General features: G+C 39.5%; 1 protein-coding gene across 2 annotated transcripts; it reads left to right on the forward strand.

Annotated features, from left to right (window-relative positions):
• The first annotated feature begins 620 nt into the window (after positions 1-620).
• LOC105224509 (probable Rho GTPase-activating protein CG5521) lies at positions 621-25,081 on the forward strand. Of its 2 annotated transcripts, XM_029549502.2 has the most exons (8): positions 621-1,248; positions 10,119-10,229; positions 13,011-13,028; positions 17,994-18,165; positions 18,237-22,539; positions 22,611-23,608; positions 23,671-23,840; positions 23,921-25,081. In XM_029549502.2, the coding sequence occupies exons 1-8, from the start codon at positions 1,143-1,145 to the stop codon at positions 24,163-24,165; spliced, it is 6,123 nt and encodes a 2,040-aa protein (XP_029405362.2). In that variant the 5' UTR covers positions 621-1,142; the 3' UTR covers positions 24,166-25,081. The 2 variants fall into 2 exon arrangements, with proteins under 2 accessions (XP_029405362.2, XP_019845195.2); XM_019989636.3 differs by lacking the exon at positions 13,011-13,028.

A 25,081-nucleotide genomic window follows, 5' to 3' on the forward strand; every position in this document is an offset into this window, starting at 1 on the left:
TAATCTTGAAGTTGACAGAGTTCTACTGACTTTATAAATAAATTAAATGTAAACAGTTTACGAGTAAAAAATATTGCTTACAAGTAATTTACCGAACTTACTTAACATTCTTAGACAATTTCAAAACATAAAGTAATTCGAATTAATTTTGACAGAAACAATAAAATTAATCATGTTCAGTAAAACACCAAATAATCAAATTATCCTAAACCACTATAATTTATTTACCAAAAATATGTGCAGATTTGATGTTGCATCAAAACAAAGCAAAATTCTCATAATCCAAGATTTCTCACAGTGTATAAACTGTCAATTGGAAACGACCTTACGCACAAATTACCTGTGTTTACGAATGAGTGAGGAAAACAAAAGACCATGTTGACAAATCGTGGTACCATATTTCATTGTAAAGTTAAAACGATATCTATAAATAATAAAAACTAGAAAGCATTAAATTAAAATAAACAAATAAAATAGTAGAAAAGTATATTTATAAAAATTTGCTTAACTTTACAGAAGGTATTAAAATGTTTTAAAACAAACTTAATTATTCCTCTATTAGCCAACATCGAATTGCAACACTGTTCTTTACTCATTTCTTTCACCAGAAACGTCAACAATTTTCTTACTATTCGGTCTAGTTTTACGCTGTAGAAATTTTCGCAACTAGTATTTTACAAAAAAAAGGTGGTTTTAATTCATAAAATTACTCGAATATTGTAATATAAGTGCTAAAGAATCGTTTTGTATTAAATTTTGTTACAAAAATCTAATTTGAAATGCAGAAAAGTGCGTTTGAAAAAAATGTGATACGAAGAAAGTCTTAAAGTGGTCAAGAAAAATATGTGAAAATTTTTGCCAGCAGTAAAAGTGGTAGTGTGGATAAAAAATACAACAACAACGACATAGCCAAAGCAATTTCTTATATTGTATGTGGTCAGAAAAGTTACTAAGCACCTGTCGATGTAACCACCTTTACCAGCTATACTCCATTGCATGGTGTTACCTATTGCTTCATTGAACGGATTGCGCTTATATCCAAATGAGCACATCTTGGGTCCGTATGGATAATATTAAGCAGAAACTATGACCCGACAATAACAGTGTGTGTCTAAAAAAGTGATAAACACAGGAGTTGCAAAATGTTTACGAAAAAATCTCATGCGGATATAAAGAAGTCTACGGGCAAGTTTCAGGACTGCAAGAAGGATTCGACATCCCGCTTGCGTCATTTGCGTACAATTCTAGGTATGTGGTAATCGACCGCTAATTAATAAGACCCATATTACCAAATGAGTTATTGAGCAAGTTGTTATAAGATATTTTAAATAATTTAGTCGTTTATCTGCATATCGAAATTAACTAGTTCTGTTTGCGTGGGAGCGAAATACATGCTCTTATTGAACAAATATAGGCAAATGAATGAAAACCACTTTGCCGGCCTACGAGCTAGTGTACCATTAAGAGAAAAAAAATTGTATTCACAAAGTCGTTGTGGCAGTGGCAATGGCAATCATGGTCGCTAAAGCAAATGCAACAAAGTCACAACAATCAACACATAACAACAAACGCTCATTAGCCATTAAATTTGTCTATAATATTGTGGATTGTCGCTTATACTTTTATATATTTGTATGTTTGTTTACCTCTTTCTTGTTCATTGTAAAGTTAACGTATTTAAGCTTTGCTTTTGCTTCCTGCTTTTTCCTCAATGTGTCTACATGACTTTACTTTTTGAAGATAATGTTACCAAAATGTTGACCGCGGCTGCGTCTTAGGTGGTCCATTCGGAAAGTCCAATTTTGGGCAACTTTTTCGAGCATTTCGGCCGGAATAGCCCGAATTTCTTCGGAAATGTTGTCTTCCAAAGCTGGAATAGTTGCTGGCTTATTTCTGTAGACTTTAGACTTGACGTAGCCCCACAAAAAATAGTCTAAAGGCGTTAAATCGCATGATCTTGGTGGCCAACTTACGGGTCCATTTCTTGAGATGAATTGTTGTCCGAAGTTTTCCCTCAAAATGGCCATAGAATCGCGAGCTGTGTGGCATGTAGCGCCATCTTGTTGAAACCACATGTCAACCAAGTTCAGTTCTTCCATTTTTGGCAACAAAAAGTTTGTTAGCATCGAACGATAGCGATCGCCATTCATCGTAACGTTGCGTCCAACAGCATCTTTGAAAAAATACGGTCCAATGATTCCACCAGCGTACAAACCACACCAAACAGTGCATTTTTCGGGATGCATGGGCAGTTCTTGAACGGCTTCTGGTTGCTCTTCACCCCAAATGCGGCAATTTTGCTTATTTACGTAGCCATTCAACCAGAAATGAGCCTCATCGCTGAACAAAATTTGTCGATAAACACATTTCGAACCGAACACTGATTAAGAGAAAAAAAATTGTATTTGCAAGCGTTGTGGCAGTGGCAAGTCTATCATGATGGAATGTCAAAGCAACAAAGTCACATCTTTCAACACATAACAACAAACGCTCATTAGCCATTAAATCTGTCTATACTAATGCATGAAAATCGCTTAACCTCAAAAAATTTGTATATTTGTTTACCTCTTTCTTGTTCATTGTAAAGTTAACGTATTTAAGCTTTGCTTTTGCTTCCTGCTTTTTCCTCAATGTGTCTACAAGAGTATACCTTTTGATCAGTCGATGTTACCAAAATAATAAAATCACAACGAATTAATAATTATGCCAATTTATTATATATAAATTATGCATGGACGTATGCTTGCAGGTAATACAAAAGCAAATCGATATAAAAAAAAACTGAATTTACAAAAAATTAAGTAAAATAGAATTAAAACGTTAGCAAATATTGAGTCGCTTCCTCTCTTCTTCAATTGCAAAAATTGTGCTCTATATCATACATTCATGTGTCCATTTGGCAAATGTAAACGAAATGCGCATACATAGGCGGCTCTTGCAACGCACCGGCAATCATACATCAAACAGAATTGATAATCGTTCATAGTTAGATGCGCCTTCGTTGTGGAAGTGTAAGCACTTGTGTGGCTGGAACCATTGCCCTTGGTTACCCGCCGTGGCCAAAACCCCAACGCGGTCATAAACGTTTATGTATGTGTTTGTAAAAGCTTAGTTCTTTCATTTTTCTTTAATATGCCAGCCGTTCGTATTATCGGCGTCAATGGCAAACGTGGCTGTCTGCCACTTTGTTGTGCTAGTATGTGTCTGTTTGCTAGTTTAAGCATGCTTTTCACGCTTTCAGTATCTTTTTCACATTTTTTATATTGTTGTGATTTCTTGCCAGAATTCGTTGCGCTGCGGTTCAGGTGCTATTAGTGCGCCAGCTATGTACATAAATACATATGAAAATAGGTATATGCTTTGCGACGTTATTCCAATTCTATTTGGTTACTGTTACTCGGCTTTATGACAGCCACTTAATTTGTTTCCATTCTAGCTGTTCACCCAGTGCGTTGACATGTGCCTACATTTGAACATATAGAACTTCTTAGCTTGTTACATATGTATGTTATTTGTACATACATGTATATATGTAGATAAGTATGTATGTATGTGTAAACCAAATTCTATTTACGTTGTTACTGTGATTGCACAATAACATAAAAATATTATAGCTATTGCAGTGATATGTCACTGTGGCATACATCTAATGCCATGTAGGTAGATACTTTTGCTATATACATATTTCTAAAAAATTATAAATTTTTTCAAAAAATAACCGTTATAATGGTGTGATTTTTGGTATTTTGATAAAGCCTTACACCTCATAACCTCTGCATATACACACATACACAATATGTACTTGGTTATAGTGCCACAGTTTGCGGAATGTTGTAAACAACTCTTGATAAGGCGCCGAAAAAACAAGGTTATTGATATTAAAAAAAAATCGCTTAAAATTCACTTGTCAGCGATTGCTTCATGCTCGCTTGCTCTATGATAAATAGCATAAATTTTACTTCTTTTATTTCTCTTTGCATTGTGGCAAAAGTCTCCATACTACTGAAAGTTAATAAAATTCAGTTGGTATTCAAATATGAATCATCACTCTTTTTGTACCCTTTGCTTTGATGCTCATCTTCGTCATTTATAGCACTTTTTTTTTGCTGATGACGCACCTGCATCACACCTCTAATTCACTTAATCGAATCATCACATTCCTCTCAGCGGGTGAAATAATGTAAGATAAAAAATGACTGAAAATGATTATCAGCGAATCTGTTTTTTTTTTGTTTTTAATTGGAGTGATTGATTGCGGTCGTTGAATGCATAACACATAATACCCTACGTCATTACGTCAAATGTTGATAAGATACCCTACTTTATTTGATTTCAAAAACTAATTCGTTATAGGCTCATTTAACTCAATCATAGGAAGTGTTGAAATTTTTATTAGTAAATGGATGTAAGTATATGCCTGTATGTTTGATGTAATGTTAGAAATTATTTTAGGACATTGTTTCTGATGCCTATCCTAAAATATTTGCCGTGAAGAACCAACTTGTTTGTAGCCAAGATTGCTTGTTGATAAAACCAAAGCGAACCCGGCTTCATTCCTCAAATATTTGCATTGCAAGAGCATCAAAAAAATTTATAAATATTAAATAATTACAATTTTTTATTAAACAATTAAATGTGTCCTAGTTTTCTAAAAATTACCAAATATTTTTAAAACATTGACGCTTCGAACAGATATCTAGACGCTTTTCCTTTATACGTCGTATCTCATATTTTCAAGTTATTGTGCATAATTCTAAACGAATTTTTACTTTTAATTTAGATCTTATATTTGCAGATATTGATAATAAAATAGGAAATATTTGACTTTTAAGGAATTTAGTGTTTGAAAGTAGAGCGAAGGGTCCGATCCGCTTACTTAGATCCGACTGTCGTGAAAACAGAAGACTATCCTGTCGTCACTTTCGGCTCAGAAAGCCTTATCTCTCCAATAGAGTGTCCACTGATAATTTCCCACTGGTCAGTTCAAGCTGGGTGAGAGCTAAAAGCATGAATCACCAACTAACAAAAATTAGTCCAACCAATTGAAATAACTTGACTTAGCTGCTCTATTGGCAGGCCAATTTCCCGGTATGATTCACTCAACAAAAGCTCGCACCGCGGTTTAATGTTCAATAGTATTTAAATTTAGTCTCGTTCTAAGTATTTATAAAATACTTTAATTGGTGCAGATAAACAAATTAGTCATGGCACAAAAAAAGGTTAAATAAGAAGATTGGATTAGTATTCTTTGTAAAAAAATAATCTAAGCTAATTTAATCATATACCATGTTCAGACCGAAAATTTAAAGGGATTAGATTACATTTAATTACATTCACTAATCAGCCCGTTCTCACTGCCGTTAGAAAGATGAAAAAACAGCTGTTATTGTCATTCAAGAATTCACATCGCTTAATATTTATCAAAAGAAAAGATTGTCATATAGTATTTTGAAATAAAAGCCGTCTTTTTTCAAATATTTTCCATATAATAGGAATAATGGATGCATTTTTTCATTTGTTAAATCGATTTTCAGGTGAAATTAGATTCATTACTTTAAAAAAAAATTTGTTTGTTTACATTTTTTTCCCTTTGTAGTGTCTAAATCAGCTGTGATAATGTAACAGATTTCCAATGCTGACAAGTAGATGGCGCAAAATCAAAATCGCACAGAGAGATTTAGCGTGGATCAGTTTCAAATCATTTCAATGAAGTGATTTGGAACTATCATTTTTGTATTGCGAAATCTTGATAAATTTATAAGATTAGTGGGATAAACCACTCAACAGCTGAAATCGTGTGATTAAGTGTCGGTCTGAACATGGTATTAGTTTATATAATATATAACCAATTATCCGAGGCAACCCCAAAATTGCCATAAATAAGACTTTGTCAAACCAAGACGTAGTCAAACCACCGCCCATTGCAGAAGAAGAGCTCGAGTTACCTCGAGAACGTTCTGGATACTGTGTACTTCGAGATTTCTAATAAATGACCTGCATGCAATGAGTCTCCGCATGACACTGGCCACCTCTTTGCATGCCCCACTAACCCTACTCATCTGACCCCTTCGAAACAGCACGTTATAATAAATATGTTCACTTCTTAACTGTCAACTACCAATTGGTATTCAAGTTTCTGCTTGGAGAATATTAGTTAATAGCTAAAGGTAGAATGAGAGTGGGAGCGTTAGGTTTATAAAAAGACTCCGTTAAATATTTTACTAGCAGAAATTAGTTGCTGTTGAGCAAAGAAGCAGCTGTTAAACACTTGTGTAAACAAAGCACAAGTACTTTGATTTTGTTCGTTCTAATGTCGTGTTTGTGTTTACATTAAAAATGAGATAATCATCAAATAATGATGATGATTATAAAAAGTGAGTGCAAACGTTGCGACACATCGGCTAAGTTGAAAGAAACAGAATGAAATGAAACAGAATGTCTTGTACTTAAGCCAAAAAAGGTACATACATTCTGTGAAATAAGTACCCGGAAATTTGAAATAAAACACAAACAACTTATCAATCATCTAAATTTATAATATCCCCTTCAAAATAGGTCCCTTCTAAGACAATACACTTCTTCCAACGAACAATCCAATCATCGAAACACTTTTTAAAGCTATATTCCGGGATGGCCTTCAGTTCTCGTTGCGAATTAGTTTTGATGTCTTCAATGCTCTCAAAACGGGTTCCACGAAGTGGTAATTTGAGTTTTGGAAACAGGAAAAAGTCACACGGGGCCATATCTGGAGAGTACGGTGGTTGTTCGATGATATTTGTTCATTTTCGTTCAAAAGCTCGCTCACAATAATCGCTTCGTGCGCTGGTGCATTATCGTGGTGCAAAATCCAACTGTTTTTCCGCCACAAATCTGGTCTTTTGCGACGAACATTCTCCCTCAGACGCTTCATAACGCCAATATAATATTCTTTATTGACGGGTTTGCCCTCTGCTAAGAATTCCGAATGAACAACACCACGAACATCCTTTATTTTGTCGACGTTTTCTTCAGTTGAAGAGGTTGAAGACCGTGCTGAACGTGGAAAATCGTTCACTTCTTCTCGCCCCTCTTTGAACGATTTGTACCAATCGTGAACTTGAGTTTTCGACATAGTTGAATCACCGCATGCTTTTTTTCAACATTTCCAACGCTTTGGCGCAAGAAATTTCGTTTGAAACACAAAATTTCACACAAACTCTTTGTTCAATATTTTATCCATAGTAAAAATCGCAACGCACACAAAAGGTTGACTTGTTCCTAATGACGCCGTAAACAAACTGAATGACACATAGCCATAAAAATTCACAGAATAGTGGCTGACGCTTGTGCCAAACAGGAAAAAAAATTGAAATATTTTCAGCGGGAAAATTTAAAATGAGTATTTCCGGGTACTTATTTGACAGAATGTACATTTCACACGGCTTTTTTGAAAAATTATACAAAACTCCGATCAGGCCATAAAAGCCACGAACCCAGTGGATGTATTTATGGGTATGTAACGAACGATAATAAAAATAAGTAAATTTAGTTCTTCCTACCGGGTGCATCCGAATATTTTATACTCTTTTAAATTGCAAAAATCAAGCCATAGAAGATATTAACTTTTGTGTGCGACAAATTGCAAAGATCGAATACCGGGAAATTCTGCGTTGGCGAGTGTCAATTCCGCAAGGTGATCGCAGCATCTACCGCTCGCTTCATACCGGCTGGAAGAATAGCGGAAATCCGCCCCAATTTCCCAGCCGAAGCAGCCGTTTTAGCTAATGAGCACGACACCTTACGCCATGCCGATCCCGGGGATCCCCGAATAAGGGATCTCAATTTGGAGATTTGGCGTATGGTAAACCATCATAGGCGGACGAAATGGATAGAGAACTTGAAGTCCTGCAACCTTCCCACCGGTGTGAGTAAGATTTGCGCTACTGTCAAAGCTTTGTTTAATCCGAAGAGTCATGACGACCGAGTTGAAGTTCAATTCAATGGTCATGCCTCTTCGGACCCGAAGAAGTGCGCTAGCTACTTTAGCCGGCAGTTTACACTGCACCCTTCGGTAGACAAAGCCAAGAGATGTGTTAACCGACGGCGGCGCAAAATGCCAAACAACTGCGCGCCGCTTACTTTCACCGATGAAGAGGTTCAGAGTGTCATCAACAAAGCAAAATCCTCCAAATCCATTGGCCCTGATGGAATCAACATGCTAATGCTAAAGCATCTAGGCTCGACGGGAGTAAGTTACCTCACCAAGGTCCTCAACTTGTCACTGACCACTCTTCAAATACCCGATGTGTGGAAAATCGGAAGAGTGGTTCCACTACTGAAACCTGGGAAACCCGTCAACAAAGGGGAATCTTCTCGCCCGATAACTCTCCTCTCCCCAGTAGTGAAGACACTTAAGGCCTTGCTACTCCCGACTTTCACTCACCACTTGAGCCTAGCCAGTCACCAGCATGGATACCGAAAACTGCACAGCACCACCACAGCACTTAGCGTCATAAACGCTCAGATAGTCCGTGGCCTCAACCAGAAACCACCCTATGAGAGAACGATCCTCGTAGCGTTGGACTTGTCAAAAGCCTTTGACACAGACAACCACACAACGCTACTGCGGGACATTGAAAAAACTACGTTTCCTTCAGGGTTAAAGAGGAGGTCAGCCAGATGTTCGAAAGTGATGTTATTAGTTATATGGGGGTTAGGTAAAATTGTTTCCCAATTTTACCTATTTTACGCCCAAAGATAGACTATTATGAATAAAATACGGTTTCTCATTTTCATTGAGATAACTCATATATTACCCGATGTCTGCGGCATAAAGTCTTCCGGGAGTTCGAAAATCTTTATATTAGGTATATGGAAGACGAGGGAAGTATTGACACGATTTAACCCATTTATGACACAGAGAGATACTGTTATCAGGGGAGGATTATCTATTGTCCAAGTTTGACACCGGCTCCTATAAAGCTGTCTGAAACCTTCTCGGATGAATAAGTCAATGTCTCTGGCATATTTAGTTATTGATTTATGCGCGATAAATAGTATTTGTTAATAATACCGCTATATGGTTAGTGAGTAGGGTTTCGATTCGATGTATCCCATTTTCACACTGTCGGTAAGGATAAGATATAAGATTTACCCTTCAAAAATTTGTAACCCACAGGTGATCTAGGTATTGCGAACCCCTCTTCCAAATTACAGGTCTATATCATAATTTACTGCTTAGTTATGGCACTGGTTTATAAGTTTTCGGTTAACGACTTAGGGGCGTGGCAGTGGTCCGATTACGCCCATTGTTCTCCATTTTTCGACAAGGAATCGGTATACCAAGTTTCTGCACGATACCTCCATTTTCATCATCACAACTACAGGGGAAGATTGAAAATCTAATTTTTCGTTTTTTAGGACAAAATAATTACAGTTGTGGGCAAAAAATAATAAGACTGTTTAATTAAAAATTTCGCTCGAAAACCCATTCGTCCAAATATTGTTGTTTTTTTTAGTTGGTATGAATGTCAGTGATATCTGTGCCAAATGTCACATCAAAATAATCATTGGAGTTCAGTAAAAGTGAAAGCACAATCGGTTACAAAATCCGTAAATTTTTTTGAAAAACAGTGTCGCTTTAACGATATGAACAGCCGGATACTGTATTGATTCTTCGTGAGTTTTTCGCCAAATTTTCAACCGATGTCATGCCGTAACCACCGCATACGTTTTTAACTCCCTGTGGCTTCCCGCTTCGTGGAAACCGCTTTGAGTCAATTGAAGACATTAAACATGAATCGCTACGCTCATTGAAGGCTATTCCAGAAATTGACTTTAACAACTGTTTTGAGGATTAGAAAGAAGTTGGCACAAGTGTATTGGAACTAAAGGGGATTACTTTGAAAAAAACGATATAGGTTTTGAAGAATAAATTAAAAATTTTCAAATTAAGAACCAAGTCTTACTATTTATTGCTCACAGTAGTATACAAATATTTGTATATTTGTAATTTAAAAAAATGCCTCATTAAATAATTCATATTAGAGTAAATAAGTAGCTGCATATGTATAGTATATGTATGTAAAAATGCTTCGTACTTAGAATTGATTATTTTTCTGTTTTTCTTCGCATTCCAGACAATGTTGACCAAGAAGAGGCAAAATCATTATTCGAAACGAACTATAGTCACGTATATTTTATACTCTACGACACCTTCATCCAAGCAGAGGCGAACTTAAAGCAAAAAGGTAAGTTTTTTATACTCTATTTCTAATAATATTCTCACTAAAATAGTTCGTAATTAATTTAATGGTTTCGGTAAAATGTGTTCAACGGCAAAAGCCAAGATTTCGACTTGGCGGCGTTTTGCGATAATTTTTATTTATTTTTGTTGGTTAATTTTTTGAGCAACAAACACTTATTTAATCGAAATGAATTTTTGTAAAATATATTTCAAAGCGTCTAAATGTTGTGGCTAGAAGCGATTAACTTGATTTATTTATTTATTTGAGTTTGCGTTTGCGTTTTTATTACCCATTACTACTTGGTACCCCACGCATTGTCGTGCAGATGTGCAACTAAAAAATTAAACGAAAACAAATATGCAAATAAAAATTTAAAATTAAAAAGTAAATAAAGTTGTGTAAAAAACGGCAAAAAGCAAAGCGCACAAATGATTGTTTACAATTGAGACAGAAAAGATACATAAAGTGCAAAATCGTACACACAAACATATGTACAATTAAGAGCACACTCTCGCACACATACATATGTATATACAGTCATGGGCAGAGAAATAGCACACTTTTCTAATAAATTATTCAAATCAGTTTTTAGTTTTATCAAATAACTTATAACAGTACGCTGATGCCGTTATCCGGCTTGGATGGTTTGAAAAGGGAGGCGCATAGTCGCCGAAACGCATGCGGCCGGACTTAGGACATCGTTAAGCCAATTGTGCCGCATTTGGTTGTTACTCCTTGCTATCGCATTCTAACAAAATTTGATTGACAAAAAAAAAATAACAAATTTGATAATTTCTATAAATCTTCATTAATAATTGGCAGTCGTGGAAAAAAGACATTGTTTAACTGCAGCTGTTAAATAAAATTCAAATTAAAAAAAATGGGTAGAAATTTGCATTGTACTCTTTAAAAAGGGGAATGATTTTGATTACCAAAATTATGAATTTTTTCGAGGAAAATTGTATTTTGCGCCATAAATTTTGTTAATAGTGAACCTAATTCACTGCAAAATTATTATAATAAAATTTCCTCCTCGACGTAAAACAAAGGAACATACCGGATAAAGCCATCATCAGAAAATGACCTTTTAAAATTTTCAAGAAAGGTTATGACTGAAATAAATGAGGAAATTTGGGGTTAGCATTTTCAGTAGAGACCAAAGACACTGTTTCTGATTATAATGCGCAGAGGCATGGGCTATGACAACATCTGATGAGACAGCGTTACGAGTTTTCGAGAGAAAAGTTCTGCGGAAGATTTTTGTCATTTGCGCTTTACAACGGGCGAAAATATACCGCGGACGATGGAAACGAAGAGCTGTACGAAATATTATGACGAATGGATGAAAACACTCCAGAATCTGAGAGTGTTTGATGCACAACCCGCGGGATGCAGAGGAAGAGGTAGACCTCCACTTCATTGGAAAGGGCAGGTTGAGAAAGACCTGGCTACACTTGAAATCTCTAATTGACGCCAAACAGCTAAGGGGAAGGACGACTGGCACGCTGTTGTACACTAGGCTTTAACCGCCGTGTCTACGCCAATAAAAAAGAAAGAAGAAGAAGTATACAGTTAGAGTTGTACGAAAGCATCTCAATGATGCTCAGTTGTTTGGACATATGAGATCATTGTTGTCCAAAAGAAACATAAAAGCGCGGCTGAACTTTGCCAAAAACATTTAAAAAATTGCGTAAATTTTGAAAAAGTGTAGTACTTTGGTAGCGTTAAAACGAAGGTGAATGTGTTGGATCCAATGGTGTTAAGCATAGCGATGGTACCGTTTTGGTCTGAGGAAGGTTTTCCTGGTATTCCGTTGAACTATTGGTGAGGATATCTAGTACAATGCATCAATTATCATGCCTCAAAGTTCTCAAAAATACTATGGAACCATCCGCTTGTGAATGGGATTTTTATTCATGAAAATGTTCCAAAGCACGCTGTTATAAATGTGGAAAATTTACTCACCGCAGGAAAGTACGTCCTGAGCTTGTGAAGTGCAAAGACCCTAGGCAAACCTCATTGAAAATTTAAAGATGTTAAAATACAGATTGCTAAAAAAAATGAAAAATATTGAAGAACATAGTAGCAAATTCCACAAAGTAGCTGTCAAGAGAGTTAGTGGAGAGTTTGTCCCGACAACGCAAAGCAATTTTGCAAAATTCTGGACACCCTACAAATGTTTAAATTGTGAGTGTTTGAAAGCAATAACACTAAAAATATTTCCAATAAATTTTCTTCATTTCCGCAGGAGCGGCTATATTTCAATGTGCAGATCAAAATAAGCAATTGGGAACTCAATAAAAATGGAAAAAAGGAACTATTGAAAAAATCCGTTTAATTTTTTTTTGTACTTATCTTACTTATTTTTCAATAAAAAACCCAATTATTTTTCTGTTTACATTAATAACAATCGTCGTTTATTACACGCTCAAAGTGTGCTATTTCCCTGTTCATGACTGTTCATATGCAGAAAGATCATGCGAAAAACCCACCTGTAACGCTACTCTTGAAAGCGGATGGCTGCGTGTGTATATGTGCGGTGTTTTGTGTTTGCACTTTAATTATTCTTCAAAAGTATTGTTAAATAATTATGTATTAGCAATTTTTGTGTGTGTTTTGCTTTAATTTGAAATTGTATTATTCTACATAATCGAAATGTTTTCTTTGTTTCTCAATTTGTTTCTCTTTCTTCTCCCAACACTAAACACCATTTTTCCGCTATGTATTCGAATTTTACACACCCACTCAAATTATATATATATATATACAAAAACAATATGGCAGAACTTCCGTTTCATATTGGTAAGTTTGTGCTTAATTTTATGCAGTTTTCGCTGCGGCTTTTCACACATCAGTCAAATTCTCATCCAGTTCACAAATATTTGGTTTCTTCATTCATGCACATTTTAATAGAAAAAAAAATTTTGTGTCTGAATAAAATCGCATTAAGTCAGTTTAGTTTCAGTTAATTTAGATATTTAGTTGCATTTTGAAGACCGCTTTTAGTTTCTGAGCTTTCACATGACACTGCTTCTTCTTTTCGAGTTACTGAGTGGTTAGGATATATTTCAAATAATTCATGAACTCATTTCTATCGCTATGAGTGTTTCCCGTTCTTAATCAATTGTCATAAGACTCACTAAATTTAAGAAAAATGTCTTTAAAGAACCCTTCATGTGGTTAAGGCTATCTTGTCTAGGCCTAAAAAGGTTGTTCATGAGTACTCAGTCTTGTTTTGGAACCTCTACTATGAATTAGTCGTCTCCAGTATAAAGAAAATGTCGTTTTTTTACAATAAATATGTCTATTTAAATATAATTAAAATTTACTGAGAGTCCACAATTTTTTTTATACATCAGCTATAGATATTGTGTAAATATAAACTATATTCGTCCATTTTTTTTTTCAATATTTGAAAGTTTTTAAGAAAAACACAAAAAAAAATAGTTTTTAATAGATATCCTTTCTAGGTATTTTCCAAGATTTGGCGCATGGCGAATATCTGGCCAGTTATTGATTTTCCAGATAAAGCCACACTGATAAGGTCCAATCATTTTTTTTTTGAGGGTGGGCTGTAATCTTTCACACAGTACCCTCGATAGAACCTTATATGCGATCTTAAGGAAGTTCAGTTGGTGCAGATTGTGGGATCTCCATTTTGTGGATCGGACAGAGCTCTCTTAAATTCCAATCGCCGGACATGCTACAAATAAGTTCTTCTTGCTATTCGAAGTTCTTTTTTTGTCTACTATGCGTCTCACTGCCCTTTTCAACTCTCGGTATCTATCCCGTGTGTTGTGGTTGATCGCAACATTGCGAGATAGGTTGACCGCTTTCTTTTCATTGCTACACGAGAGTCCTCATCGTACCAACTCTTCTTTCGACCTTTACGAAAATCAATGGTTTTGCTTGCAGCTGTACGTAAGGAGCCTAAAATGCCGTCCCGAGTTGTGCTCTCAGAGATCAGGTGCTCTCAGAGATCAGTAGTCCAAGTCGAAGAGAAAACCGTTTCGGTGTCGGTTGTGGCAGTAGCTTCTCGACGTCATACCTTCCCTGTGTTAGTTGACGGGCGTGCTTTGCTGTACAAGGGCGGGCGCGTATCTTCGCTACAACAAGATAGTGGTCCAAAAGGAGATATGGCGTTCATCTCTCACAACATGATCGAACTGGTTTCGAGCTTTTCGGTCCGGAGATGGTCATGTAGCTTGACGATGATATAGTTTGGTGCACTCCAAGAACTCATAGAAGGCGCAAATCAGCTATATGTTGAAGAACTTCACTTTGATTCGGATTGTGGCTAAACGTTTATCCACCGTGGTGAATGCTAGGACTCGGCGACGTAGTCTCTCTCCCACCACGAATCTCTCACCGTATTTGCGCTTCTTTGTATGGACACAAATGCCACAAGGATCTACTCGTCTCACTCCGTGTCCCGTTCATCGCACTTCTTGGACGGCGGGGATGTCAGTCTTTATTTTCACGAGAACATCAATCAGGTGGGCATCGGCACCTTCCCAATTAAGGGACCGGGCATTCCTGGTGAATGCCCTTATATCTTTATCCTTAATTCGTTTGCCATGATCGTCATAATCTCTTCCGAGGTTGTTGTTGTAGGCTATGATACACTTTTTAAAAAATACACATTCCAATTGTGCCTATTCAAACGATGTGCGCCAAGCTCACCTCATTGATGTCTTAGCCATCGACGTAGAACCATTTAACATATGCTTGGATTTTTGAATAACAACGCATGTATGCATTTATAACGCGTGTTTGCTATGCAACTTCTAACTACTCACATTTGTTTTCTAACTTGTACATATATCTCCATGTAAGCTTTTCAAAACATAGCGCTTGGTACTAACAGCTGATGCATTTTTAACCAATTTTAATATTATAAGCTTGGCGTGTCTTATCTTTTACATAATGTTATTAGATTAAGATTGTTGATTATTAATACTTTTCTGCGATTAAGGGTCATATTTGAATGAGTTATATAGTTATAGGTAAAATACGAGTATCAGGAATGCGAGACTAACAGGTCAATTAAAAACTCCCCGGCCTACTATAGTAAAACACATATTTTTACTTAAATTCGTATTTATTTATTCAACATAGTTCCATGCAAGGGTGATACATTGATTACAGCGACTATTCACATTTTCAATTCCGCTCTGAGAAATAGCCGCTGGGGGCTGGATCTGGAGAGTATGATAGATGCGGAAACAATTCTAAGCCCAATTCATGGATTTTTGCCATCGCGTACACTGACTTGTGACACCGTACATTGTCTTGGTGAAACAGCTCCTTCTTTTTCTTCAAATGCGGCCGTCTTTCGATGATTTCGTCCTTCAAACGGTCCAATAACGCTTTGTAAAAGTCGCTATTGACGGTCCTTCCTTTTTCAAGGTAGTCATTAAAAATTATTCCATGCGCATCCCAAAATACAGCCGACAATTGCGTTTTCCACGCTTTAGATCGGGTTCATCGTGTGCAGTTCGTTTGGCTGATTGTCGATTGGACTTTGGAGTGAAATGAGGGAACCTGGTTTCATACATTGTCAAACATCTATGCAAAAACCTGGGTTTGTTGCGCTTCAATTCGTCGTTATTTTTGGTCAAAAGCGAGCTCGCGCGTTACACAATTTACACGGCGCTTCCTCATACCCAAAAATTATATGATGTTTACGTTCAATTAATATCGTTAGATTACCTGCTATCTCGAACAACTTCGCTTTATGGTCATTCAAAATTATTTTGTGGACTTTTTTGATGTTTTCGGCGGACACAATCTCTTTAGGGTGTCTACTGAGTTGTTGTTGTTGTTGTAGCGACAGAATTCTGCCAAGTAGACAGTCCTTGGCCGGATAAAAATCCGGGTCCGTTCCGGTTACGTAGACCCGACTGTCGTGGGAACGGATGTCTACAGCGTTCACCGTTTTTGGTTCTCATTTCATCTTGCCTAAACTAACAGGTAACATACCAATCCTTAATGGTTAATTTTCATGGGGAAATGTCCGGAAACTCGTCATCAAGTCAAGTTTTTCAAAAAATTTTTATTAACACGAGAAATTCCATTTTATAAATTTTTACCACAACCACTAAAGTTGCTTAACTCAAAATTTTAGAATTGAGAAACTAATCCGAAAGTTGTCAAATTTATACACGCTCCTTTTGGAGGTTAGGGCTAACTAAAAATCATATAGATCCAGCAAGCGATAACTTAATATCACAAGGAAATTCGATACAAGAGTTCCAGAGTTCCGTTAAGCGAAAACTTTAAATGTGATATAACAGCATTTTATATAAGTTCTCTACAATAAGGTCGAAAGTCTATTCTAAGTCTTCTAATGGCGAGGAGTAACGCTTGTGCAGAAAACTGCTCACGAGATCAGTACATTAGCTGAATGGTGAGCACGTAGCACCCTTGGAGTAACATTTTCTTGCATATTTGGAATTTTTTTTTGTCGTTTTGTTTATTAAGAACTTCTTTAACAGTGAAACTTTTTTCATCTGTAAAAATGATACTTTCTTGGCTGCTAAGTCGAATTTGGTTCAAGTAAATCTTATCTTCAGTCCATTACTGGTCTACAGTCTTTTTGTTGACCTAGGTATAAGATCGATTTTGGATACATTTGTGCCTACAATTATATGCACACCATCAGTGATTTCATAAGATTTGTTCTCGTTTACAATACAATAAACTTACTAAACTGCAATTTACGAAAATAAGCTATTTATTTAATACATTTTCTTTTACCTCTGAGGCTGAGTAATTGCGCTCAACGTCTTCTATGAATTCTTTCATCCTGGGTAGCAAATCTCTCTCAGCAACTAACATTCTCAAATCAATCGCTGATGATGATGAGAATGAATCGACTTCTTTCTCGATTTGCAATTTTCAAAAATTATTTTAAGAAAATTTACCAACTCATTTTACTTTTTATTCCATCAAATTTAATACCTTTCTTCCATCACTTTTCCATCCTAGTGGAACCGCTCTCTCTCTCTCGATTTCTCACCTTGATTTTCTAAATTTTCCGAACCGAAAATTTAACCAAATGATTGTGGCTATAGTCTAAATTGATACTCTTATTTTCTTCTAGAATCTGAAAGTTGAATTTTTAGAGCCTTTTAATAAAGCTTTATAAACTTAAAGAACTGACTCCGTCAAAAGCTTATCTTTATAATGAATACTAGAGAGATTTTATCAGTCTTGACACAATTGCTTAAGCTCTAGTAGAGGCAGAATTCATACCTATACGGATTGGATACCAATACTACTTCTTACTACCATATAATTATTCTCCCGAACTAAGCCGTGTTGAAGTCCGCTCTCTAGCCTACTCCATTTCCATACCCCATTAAGTGGTTTAGCTAACTATTACTACAACAAAAATGCATACATGAAAGCGATTTTGCAACAGTTAGTTTATTTTGGAATTTTAGAGAGTTTAATTGTCGTTATTTGCAGTATTTTATGTCCCACTTCAATCATTCTATTAATCTCATCAATTCACCCGCCAATATGAGTGTACTCAGCTCAAGTTCTCGTCGCTTACACACGCCTCACTTGCACAGCTATTACAGTGTTCACCATAAGTATTCGTATAACTAGTCTATGTATGTATATATGTGTTGTTGTTGCTTGTTATATACAATTGTCGCTGCATTTTTTGGTTTCTAAGTTATATATTTTTGCCTATTGTCTACTCTCTTTCATTTCTACATATTAATCGTTAATATTTATAAAAACTCTGTGCTTTAGTACACAAAGCTCATCGCGAAGAATTGGACGGCTCGCTATGGCTGCTCGAGAAGATACTGTGTTGGCTGCCGGAGCTACTGGCGCGGCGCTGGCAATGCCACTCACTCAGTCGCATTATGGCCAAATTGCTGCATTTGGGGAACTCGCCGAAACTGCGGCGCGAGGGCGTGCGGTATGTCAACTTGCCTGCAACTTAATTATATAGACATATACTCAAATTTGCATATTTTTACCTCACGACAGCTATTTCCTCTTGTGGTATCAGGCACTGGGTGAAAATGCACCCTCCTACGTGCATTCCATGTACGCCGATCTGATACCGGGTTTGATAGTGCCGCAGAAAGGCATTGTCGGCCCGGATGTCGAGTTCAATGCGACCGATTTTCTCAATCATCCGAATATGAAAGTCGACGGCGGCACTACTTCGGTTTTCCATGATACCTTTTCGCATCCGGTGCAGAATTCCGAAATTGTAGCGTTGCTGCCGCCCTCCTCGAATGAAAAATCCGCACCGCCAGATCCACGTGACGGCCTGGAGATTCTACTGAATAGTATGTTGCAAACCGTTGCTTGTTTGCGCTGGCGCGACAATCGCTCACAAAAGGATCACAAGGCATTTGCGTTTTTGCTGCAGCGTTTCAAGGACGTTTTCCTGCCCGTGTTCTGTCCGAACTTCGATTTCAGCATGTCCGTATACGAACCGCGTCTCGAATTGCCCATTATGCGTTCGGTAAACAAGAAGGAGGAAGTGATGTCCTCTTGTGTGGTGGTGCTGATCAATTGGATCTCGCACTTCACACATGAGCGCACCATGAATCATCGCCTAGATAATATGCACATCAATGAAGGACATCGTCTGCGCGCCTACCAGCAGAGCCTGATTGTGCGTGATGTGCTGTATGCGACGCGCGAAAATATTAATTTCGTACACGAAGTATATCGACAAGCGTTCCTGCTGAATTTCACAACAAAATCGCAAATCGACGCGATACGTACGGCAATTGCTGTATACCGCGACTGGATGACGGGCACCACACCACCACATTTCTTGCTCGAACCGGACGACAATGGTAGTGGCAATGCAGCGTTACCGAACAACAGCTCGGCTGGCAGCACGCCGCGTAGTCAGCGCCTACGCACACCGTCCTACGTGGGCGCTATGAGCAAGGAGAATGTAGCGGTGCGCGCTGGCCTACAAAATGTGCTACAGATTTTCGTCACAAATGCCGCGAACGTGTTTCTGGTCAACACCAGTCATTTGAACATAAACTTTTCGAACAAATCGCGCGACTATCGCTCGACGCCTTTGCACGAGCAGACGGAGGTGTGCAAGAAAGTGCTGAATGTCTACCGCACGATGGTGATGAACACACGCATGGAGCCGAAGACGTGGGAACAACTGTTGCTGGTTTTGCTGCAGGTGACTTCGATTGTGTTGCATCAGAACCTGTCCGGTTCGAAGAGTTCCAGTTTGGGTGGCATACTTGGTCAGGCCATCTTTCAAACGCTGATTGTCACATGGATACGCGCTCATACCAATGTGCCGGTGAATGTTCAACTTTGGGAGAAATTCCTAGCTGTGCTCGCTTCGCTAACGTACCGCGACGAGCTGATCATCGAATGGGATAAGACAATACAAACTTTGACGCGCGTCTTCTCGCGTTATGTATACGCGCTGAATTTGCAAGATCTGCCGTTGGATCGGCTGGCCGAAAGCAAGGGTAAGCGCCGACGCATCGGCAGCGTATGGCAGCAATCGGGCGGCTCTGCTATAGGCGCGTTGAAGGAGAGTCGTGATCGTGATAGCGCACTCGATCGCGAACGTGAATCGAATAGCAGCCGTTCAGATGAGCAATCAAATACGGGCGCTGGTGGCCAGTTACACTCTCACCAACATTCGCTGAGCAGCGGTGGCCACGGCATACATGCGCATGGCGGGGCTACAATGCGTTCGGGACATGTAGCCACTACGCCGCTGCTTAGTCGCAGCTATAGTGAAGGTAGTTTGGCGTCAGTGGCACGCAATTCGCGCATGCGCAGCCGGCGTCATCGTAATATGCAAAAGAACGCTGTGCCGCCGGCATTACCGACAAACGTCGAGCATTCGCTGAGCGCGTTGCTGTCACAACAATCGACGACGGAGTTGACGCTCAGTTCGGAAACGCTGAATGCGCGGCGTTTTGGTGGCGGCGCCTACACGCATGCTATGCAACAGCACAACGATATGCGGCGCGCGATGTCACTAGACTCGGTAGCGAATTTCGGCGCGCGCCAAAGGGGACGCAAGCGTCGTCAACGCAGCTCCACACACGGCGATGACGATGAAGATGTGCTAGATGGCGAGGACAATGAAAGTGGCGCAGATTCGCGTAGTCCATCGCCTACGGCAAGTAGCGGCATTGAAGGCAGCTCTATCAAGGATGCACAAATACAGATGGATGTGCTAGCGGTGGACAGCGGCAGCTTAGAAGAGGGCAGTTCCGGCAGTTTTCTCGGTTCCGAACGGCGCTCTATAATACTGGGTGGTGTGGCCACAGGCTGGTTGCCGGATTCAACGGCTATCATGTGGAAGCGCATGTTGGGCGCGCTCGGCGACGTCAATCGCATACCGAAGGCAGAGCTACATGCACAGGTTTTCAAACATCTACTTGACATGACCACCAATCTGATAAAGATCAAGCAAAATCAGGGCATTTCCACGGACAACCAAAGCACGCCGCCACCACCGACACTCGTTCCGCCCATCGGCATTGTGGCGCCATGGTGCTACGGTGCACTTGAGTTAGATAAATCATTCAAAAAGGGCAAACTGTTGGCGCTGCAGCTGCTCTGCTCGCTAGCCGTACACGGCGCTGTGTCAGGCATGCAACATTTGCCGCTCTTCTATCATTCGCTGCATAAATTACTCACCGGTGAGGATCGCGATTTGATTTATGCAATTCTAAAACATGTTGAGGGTCCACGTTTCTTGAGCCTACTACTGCCTGGCCACACGCTGCTGCTGCTAGACATAGTGCACGCCTCGGCGATACTACTCACCTCGCTGGAAGCGAATCGCAACACACCGCGCGCCGAGGTAGCCGCCTTGCTCGGTTCGCTGCTCTGTTACCCTTCAACGCTCATACCGCGTCCAGTATTGCAACCGTCGCCACAAATCTTCGAATTGATGGAGTGCCCCGATCTGCAAGATCACATACTAAACATCGTGTTACGTTGCGCGCGCCGCGAACCCTCCGCAAAAGCGCGTTGCATCGCGCTCTCGCAGCTCGGTCAATGGATTTTGTTGAAGTTATCCCATCCGTTACACACAAGTAGCCGTTCGCGCGGTTACTTTCAGCAAGCAATTCCACATCCACCTGGCGTGCAGCCGCGCGACATGCACCACAACTCGCAATTCAATCCACGCATACGCGAAGCGTTACAAGTTCTGCTGCAAGCTTTGCAATTCAAGCATCGCACCATTGCAATTGTGGCGGTCGACGCTTTGAAGCTGTGCGCGGAACGCGGTCGTGAGCTGGCGTCCATTGAGCGCTTGCCTCAGCTAATTATCACTGCGATATGTAAAGCGCTAGAAATACAGCAAGTGGCGAATCCAAAAGACTCTGATAAGATTGTGCTGACTTCGCTGATGCTTTGCCTAGGTGAATACTGCATGTCATTTCCGGCATCCTTGATGTTGGCGCCGCTGAACGAACGCGGTGATACATTGGTGTTGTTGGTGTTGCGCGTGCTAATGCAAATCGCCTCCGGCGCACCCAGACACGAACGCGTCAAATTGACCGCCGACGACGACTTCGACACGCACATCTCCAGCGATGATCTGCAGACGGACGGCAAACTGCCTGAGGCGAACTACCAGACCTCGGAGACCATACAGGCCTGCATTAGCGCGATAAAGATGTGCGCCAAGGCTATAGCCATGCATTTGGTTACTCATTTGGGACACTTTCCAATGGGCATTGGTGCGTCCAGACTCAGCTCGATGGTGGAGGAGCAAGATGATGTCGCGACAAATGGCAGTTTGGGTGGGCAGAGCGCTGGCGCCGATGCGCGTCGCGATTCCGTTGAGTTGCCTTCAGTGTTGCATGCGCAGAATATGCAGCTCTTCATGTTGAGTTCCGGTTTGGTGGCGAGTTTCATTGAATTGCCTGCGCTCAAGTTGCCCGGTGGTGGCGCGACGGCCGGCTTAATAACTGCCGAGAAGCAAGTGCGCGTGTTGCTGCGCGATTTGAATGGGAAAGCCTGTTGGGATGCATCGATACTGTACAGTGAGCCCCGTAAATGCCTCAAATCCATGACAAATGAAAGCACAACTTCGACGCATGCGTCTGGTGGTAGCGTAGCTATGGAGCGCATGAGCGATAGCATGCACCGCAGCTTCAACACAACGCCACAACATCGAAATATGTCGCAGCCGATGGATTCGCTGATATCGTCAATGATTGGCCTAGATGTATTGCCACCGCGACATACTTTGCGACATCGTCCGGCGGGCGAGCTGCCACTAGCCAAGGACTTGGCGCCCGATCTCGACCAATTAGATGATGTGAGTTGAAAAATTGTAAAAAAAAACCCCAAATATAATTTCTAATAATACGTTTCTGCTTTTCTTTTTAGCTTTTGGCCTACATTGGTCACACGAGTCCTGAGTGCTTAACGAATCCTTTGGCGCAGCTCAATACGCCTGGGCCCAGTCCGTTGGGCAGCAGTTTGGAGGCACAAACCATTTCCATTATACTCAATCAGCGCGCGCTCGAACAAGAATATGTCTCAAATCTGAATCAACAAGCTTTGCAGAGCAATGCCAACAGCGCAGCGTCGCTACATCACGATCAACATTCAATGCATTCGGTCGAACAAGCTTCGCACGCTTCATTCGAATCGTACAATACGACAAGTCTAACGGGACGCACGGAAATTCCCTTCCAGTATTGCCGCTTACTCTTCTCGCACCTCGGCATGGCCGGCTGGGAACGGCGTTCACGCACACACCTCTTGCAACGCACCGAAAAGCTATTGCGCGAGCTGCGCAATGTGGATCAGCAGCGCTGTCGCGAGACACACAAAATGGCGGTGATTTATGTGGCTTCTGGTCAGGAGGACAAGAGCAGTATACTGAATAATGCAAGCGGTAGTAGCACTTATGAAATGTTCGTCTCAGCGCTGGGCTGGGAAATCGACTTGGAAACACACAACGGCTTTCTTGGCGGTTTGCCACGTCAGGGGTGCGGCGCGACGGCGCCCTACTATGCTACACCATTTTTGGAGGTGATTTATCATGTGGCTACGCGCATGCCTTCCGATTCGCCGGAGAATTTGCTGCTAAAGACGCGTCATCTGGGCAACGATGAGGTGCACATTGTGTGGAGCGAACATTATCGCGACTATCGGCGCGATATATTGCCGACAGAGTTCTGTGATGTGTTGATTGTGGTGTATCCACTGAAGAATGGTCTGTTTCGTGTGACGGTGAATCGTAAGCCAGAGGTGCCTTGGTTCGGTCCGTTGGCCAATGAGAGCATCGTAAGTGGTGCCTGCCTGGCGACGCTGATACGCGCAACAGCAATCAACGCGAGTCGCGCCAAACGCGCAGCCATGTCGCTCTTCCAGCAATAGTGAGTTTCTTGTAGACTCCAAAAGTGATTGGATTTTGAATTTCTATTTTCTGTACTTGTAGTTATGAGGAACGCAACCGTTCTTTGGAGAGCGTTTCATCGCGTTACAAGGAGAGCACCACCTTTGAGGACTTCGCAAATCGCATCTACAATCCAATGCCGCTGCGTGATACCGGCGCAGCTGCGCCACTGGCAGCTGCTTTGATCGACCACCATCGCTCATCAATAAAGGGTGCGCGTTCAACGTTTGCATATATATTAATTTTTTTTTATATAAATAACATTTTAACGTATCTAATTTGTTTGCTACAGGTTGGGTGCAGGCTTCCATCGATTCCAATACAAGAGATCTAATGCACACGGGTCTGGCGCCCTCCGCTTCGGCCACCACCACCGCTGCCATGGAGGCGGCCACGAACAGCTCATCATCGCCGCGCGGCGCACGCAAATTGGGCGCACCCTTTAAAAGCGTGAACGTGCCAAAGAAAAACGCTTTGCAGACGAGCAGCAATACACCACCGGAGAGCCCAACATTGCCGCTGCGGCGCTTCAAATAATTATATAAAATAAGCTAAAATTAATGCAAAAATATTAGAAAATCCGCTGATAAGCCAGTCAACAGAATGCGCGCTGCAGCAGCCAGTTTGTTTGCTTTTAATTCAAATGTGCAAAATATTATTCATTCCCTTGTGGTTTTTAGTTAAAACTTGTTAGGAATGAATTAAGTTCAAATTTTATTTTTATGTAATTAACATAACCGTTAATGTGTATTTGCTGTAAAAAGCATGTAATTATTCAGTTATGCACATTTACACTTCCAATTTTAGTCGCAAACTATTTAAAGTAAAAAAACACACATTTCGAAAGTATTTCTATTGCAACTTAACTATGTTCTCTATCTCACTTACACTCTCTAATTATTATTACTTATACATGCGTATATATTTTATTTATGTTAAAAACTATATTTAAGTTAAACAAATTTTGTATTAACTTTTAAACTTTGTGTGTTGTATTATATTATTATATTTAGAGGCATACACGGCATGCTATGTAGTTGTATTGTAATTTTTTTATGTCTATAGGCAATAATTATTTAAAATAATAATTCAGTGAATGCCGAAAATCTCCGTTCCACATATTTTGTTTTAATTCAAATGTATATATTTTTTTATTTTTTTCAGATTTTCTGTTTTTTATGAAATGTTTTGTTTTTGTTTAATATTTTGTTTTTTTTCTTATAATTTTTAATTTTGAGTGTAGTATTTATTTATATATATTTCTTAAAATTATTTTTCAATTTTGTTTATATTTTTAAATGTTTCTTTTTTCAATTTCTAATTAATGGTACTTATTTTTTTACCAAAAACTTTTTAATCCTGGTTTTACTTTGCATTATATTTTATTTACAATCTATAAAGTTTCATTATTATTATTTGCATTAATTTTCTTTTTTAATATCTTCCATACTTT

The sequence above is a fragment of the Bactrocera dorsalis genome, chromosome 2, assembly GCF_023373825.1.
Source record: "Bactrocera dorsalis isolate Fly_Bdor chromosome 2, ASM2337382v1, whole genome shotgun sequence".
Lineage (NCBI taxonomy): Eukaryota > Metazoa > Arthropoda > Insecta > Diptera > Tephritidae > Bactrocera > Bactrocera dorsalis.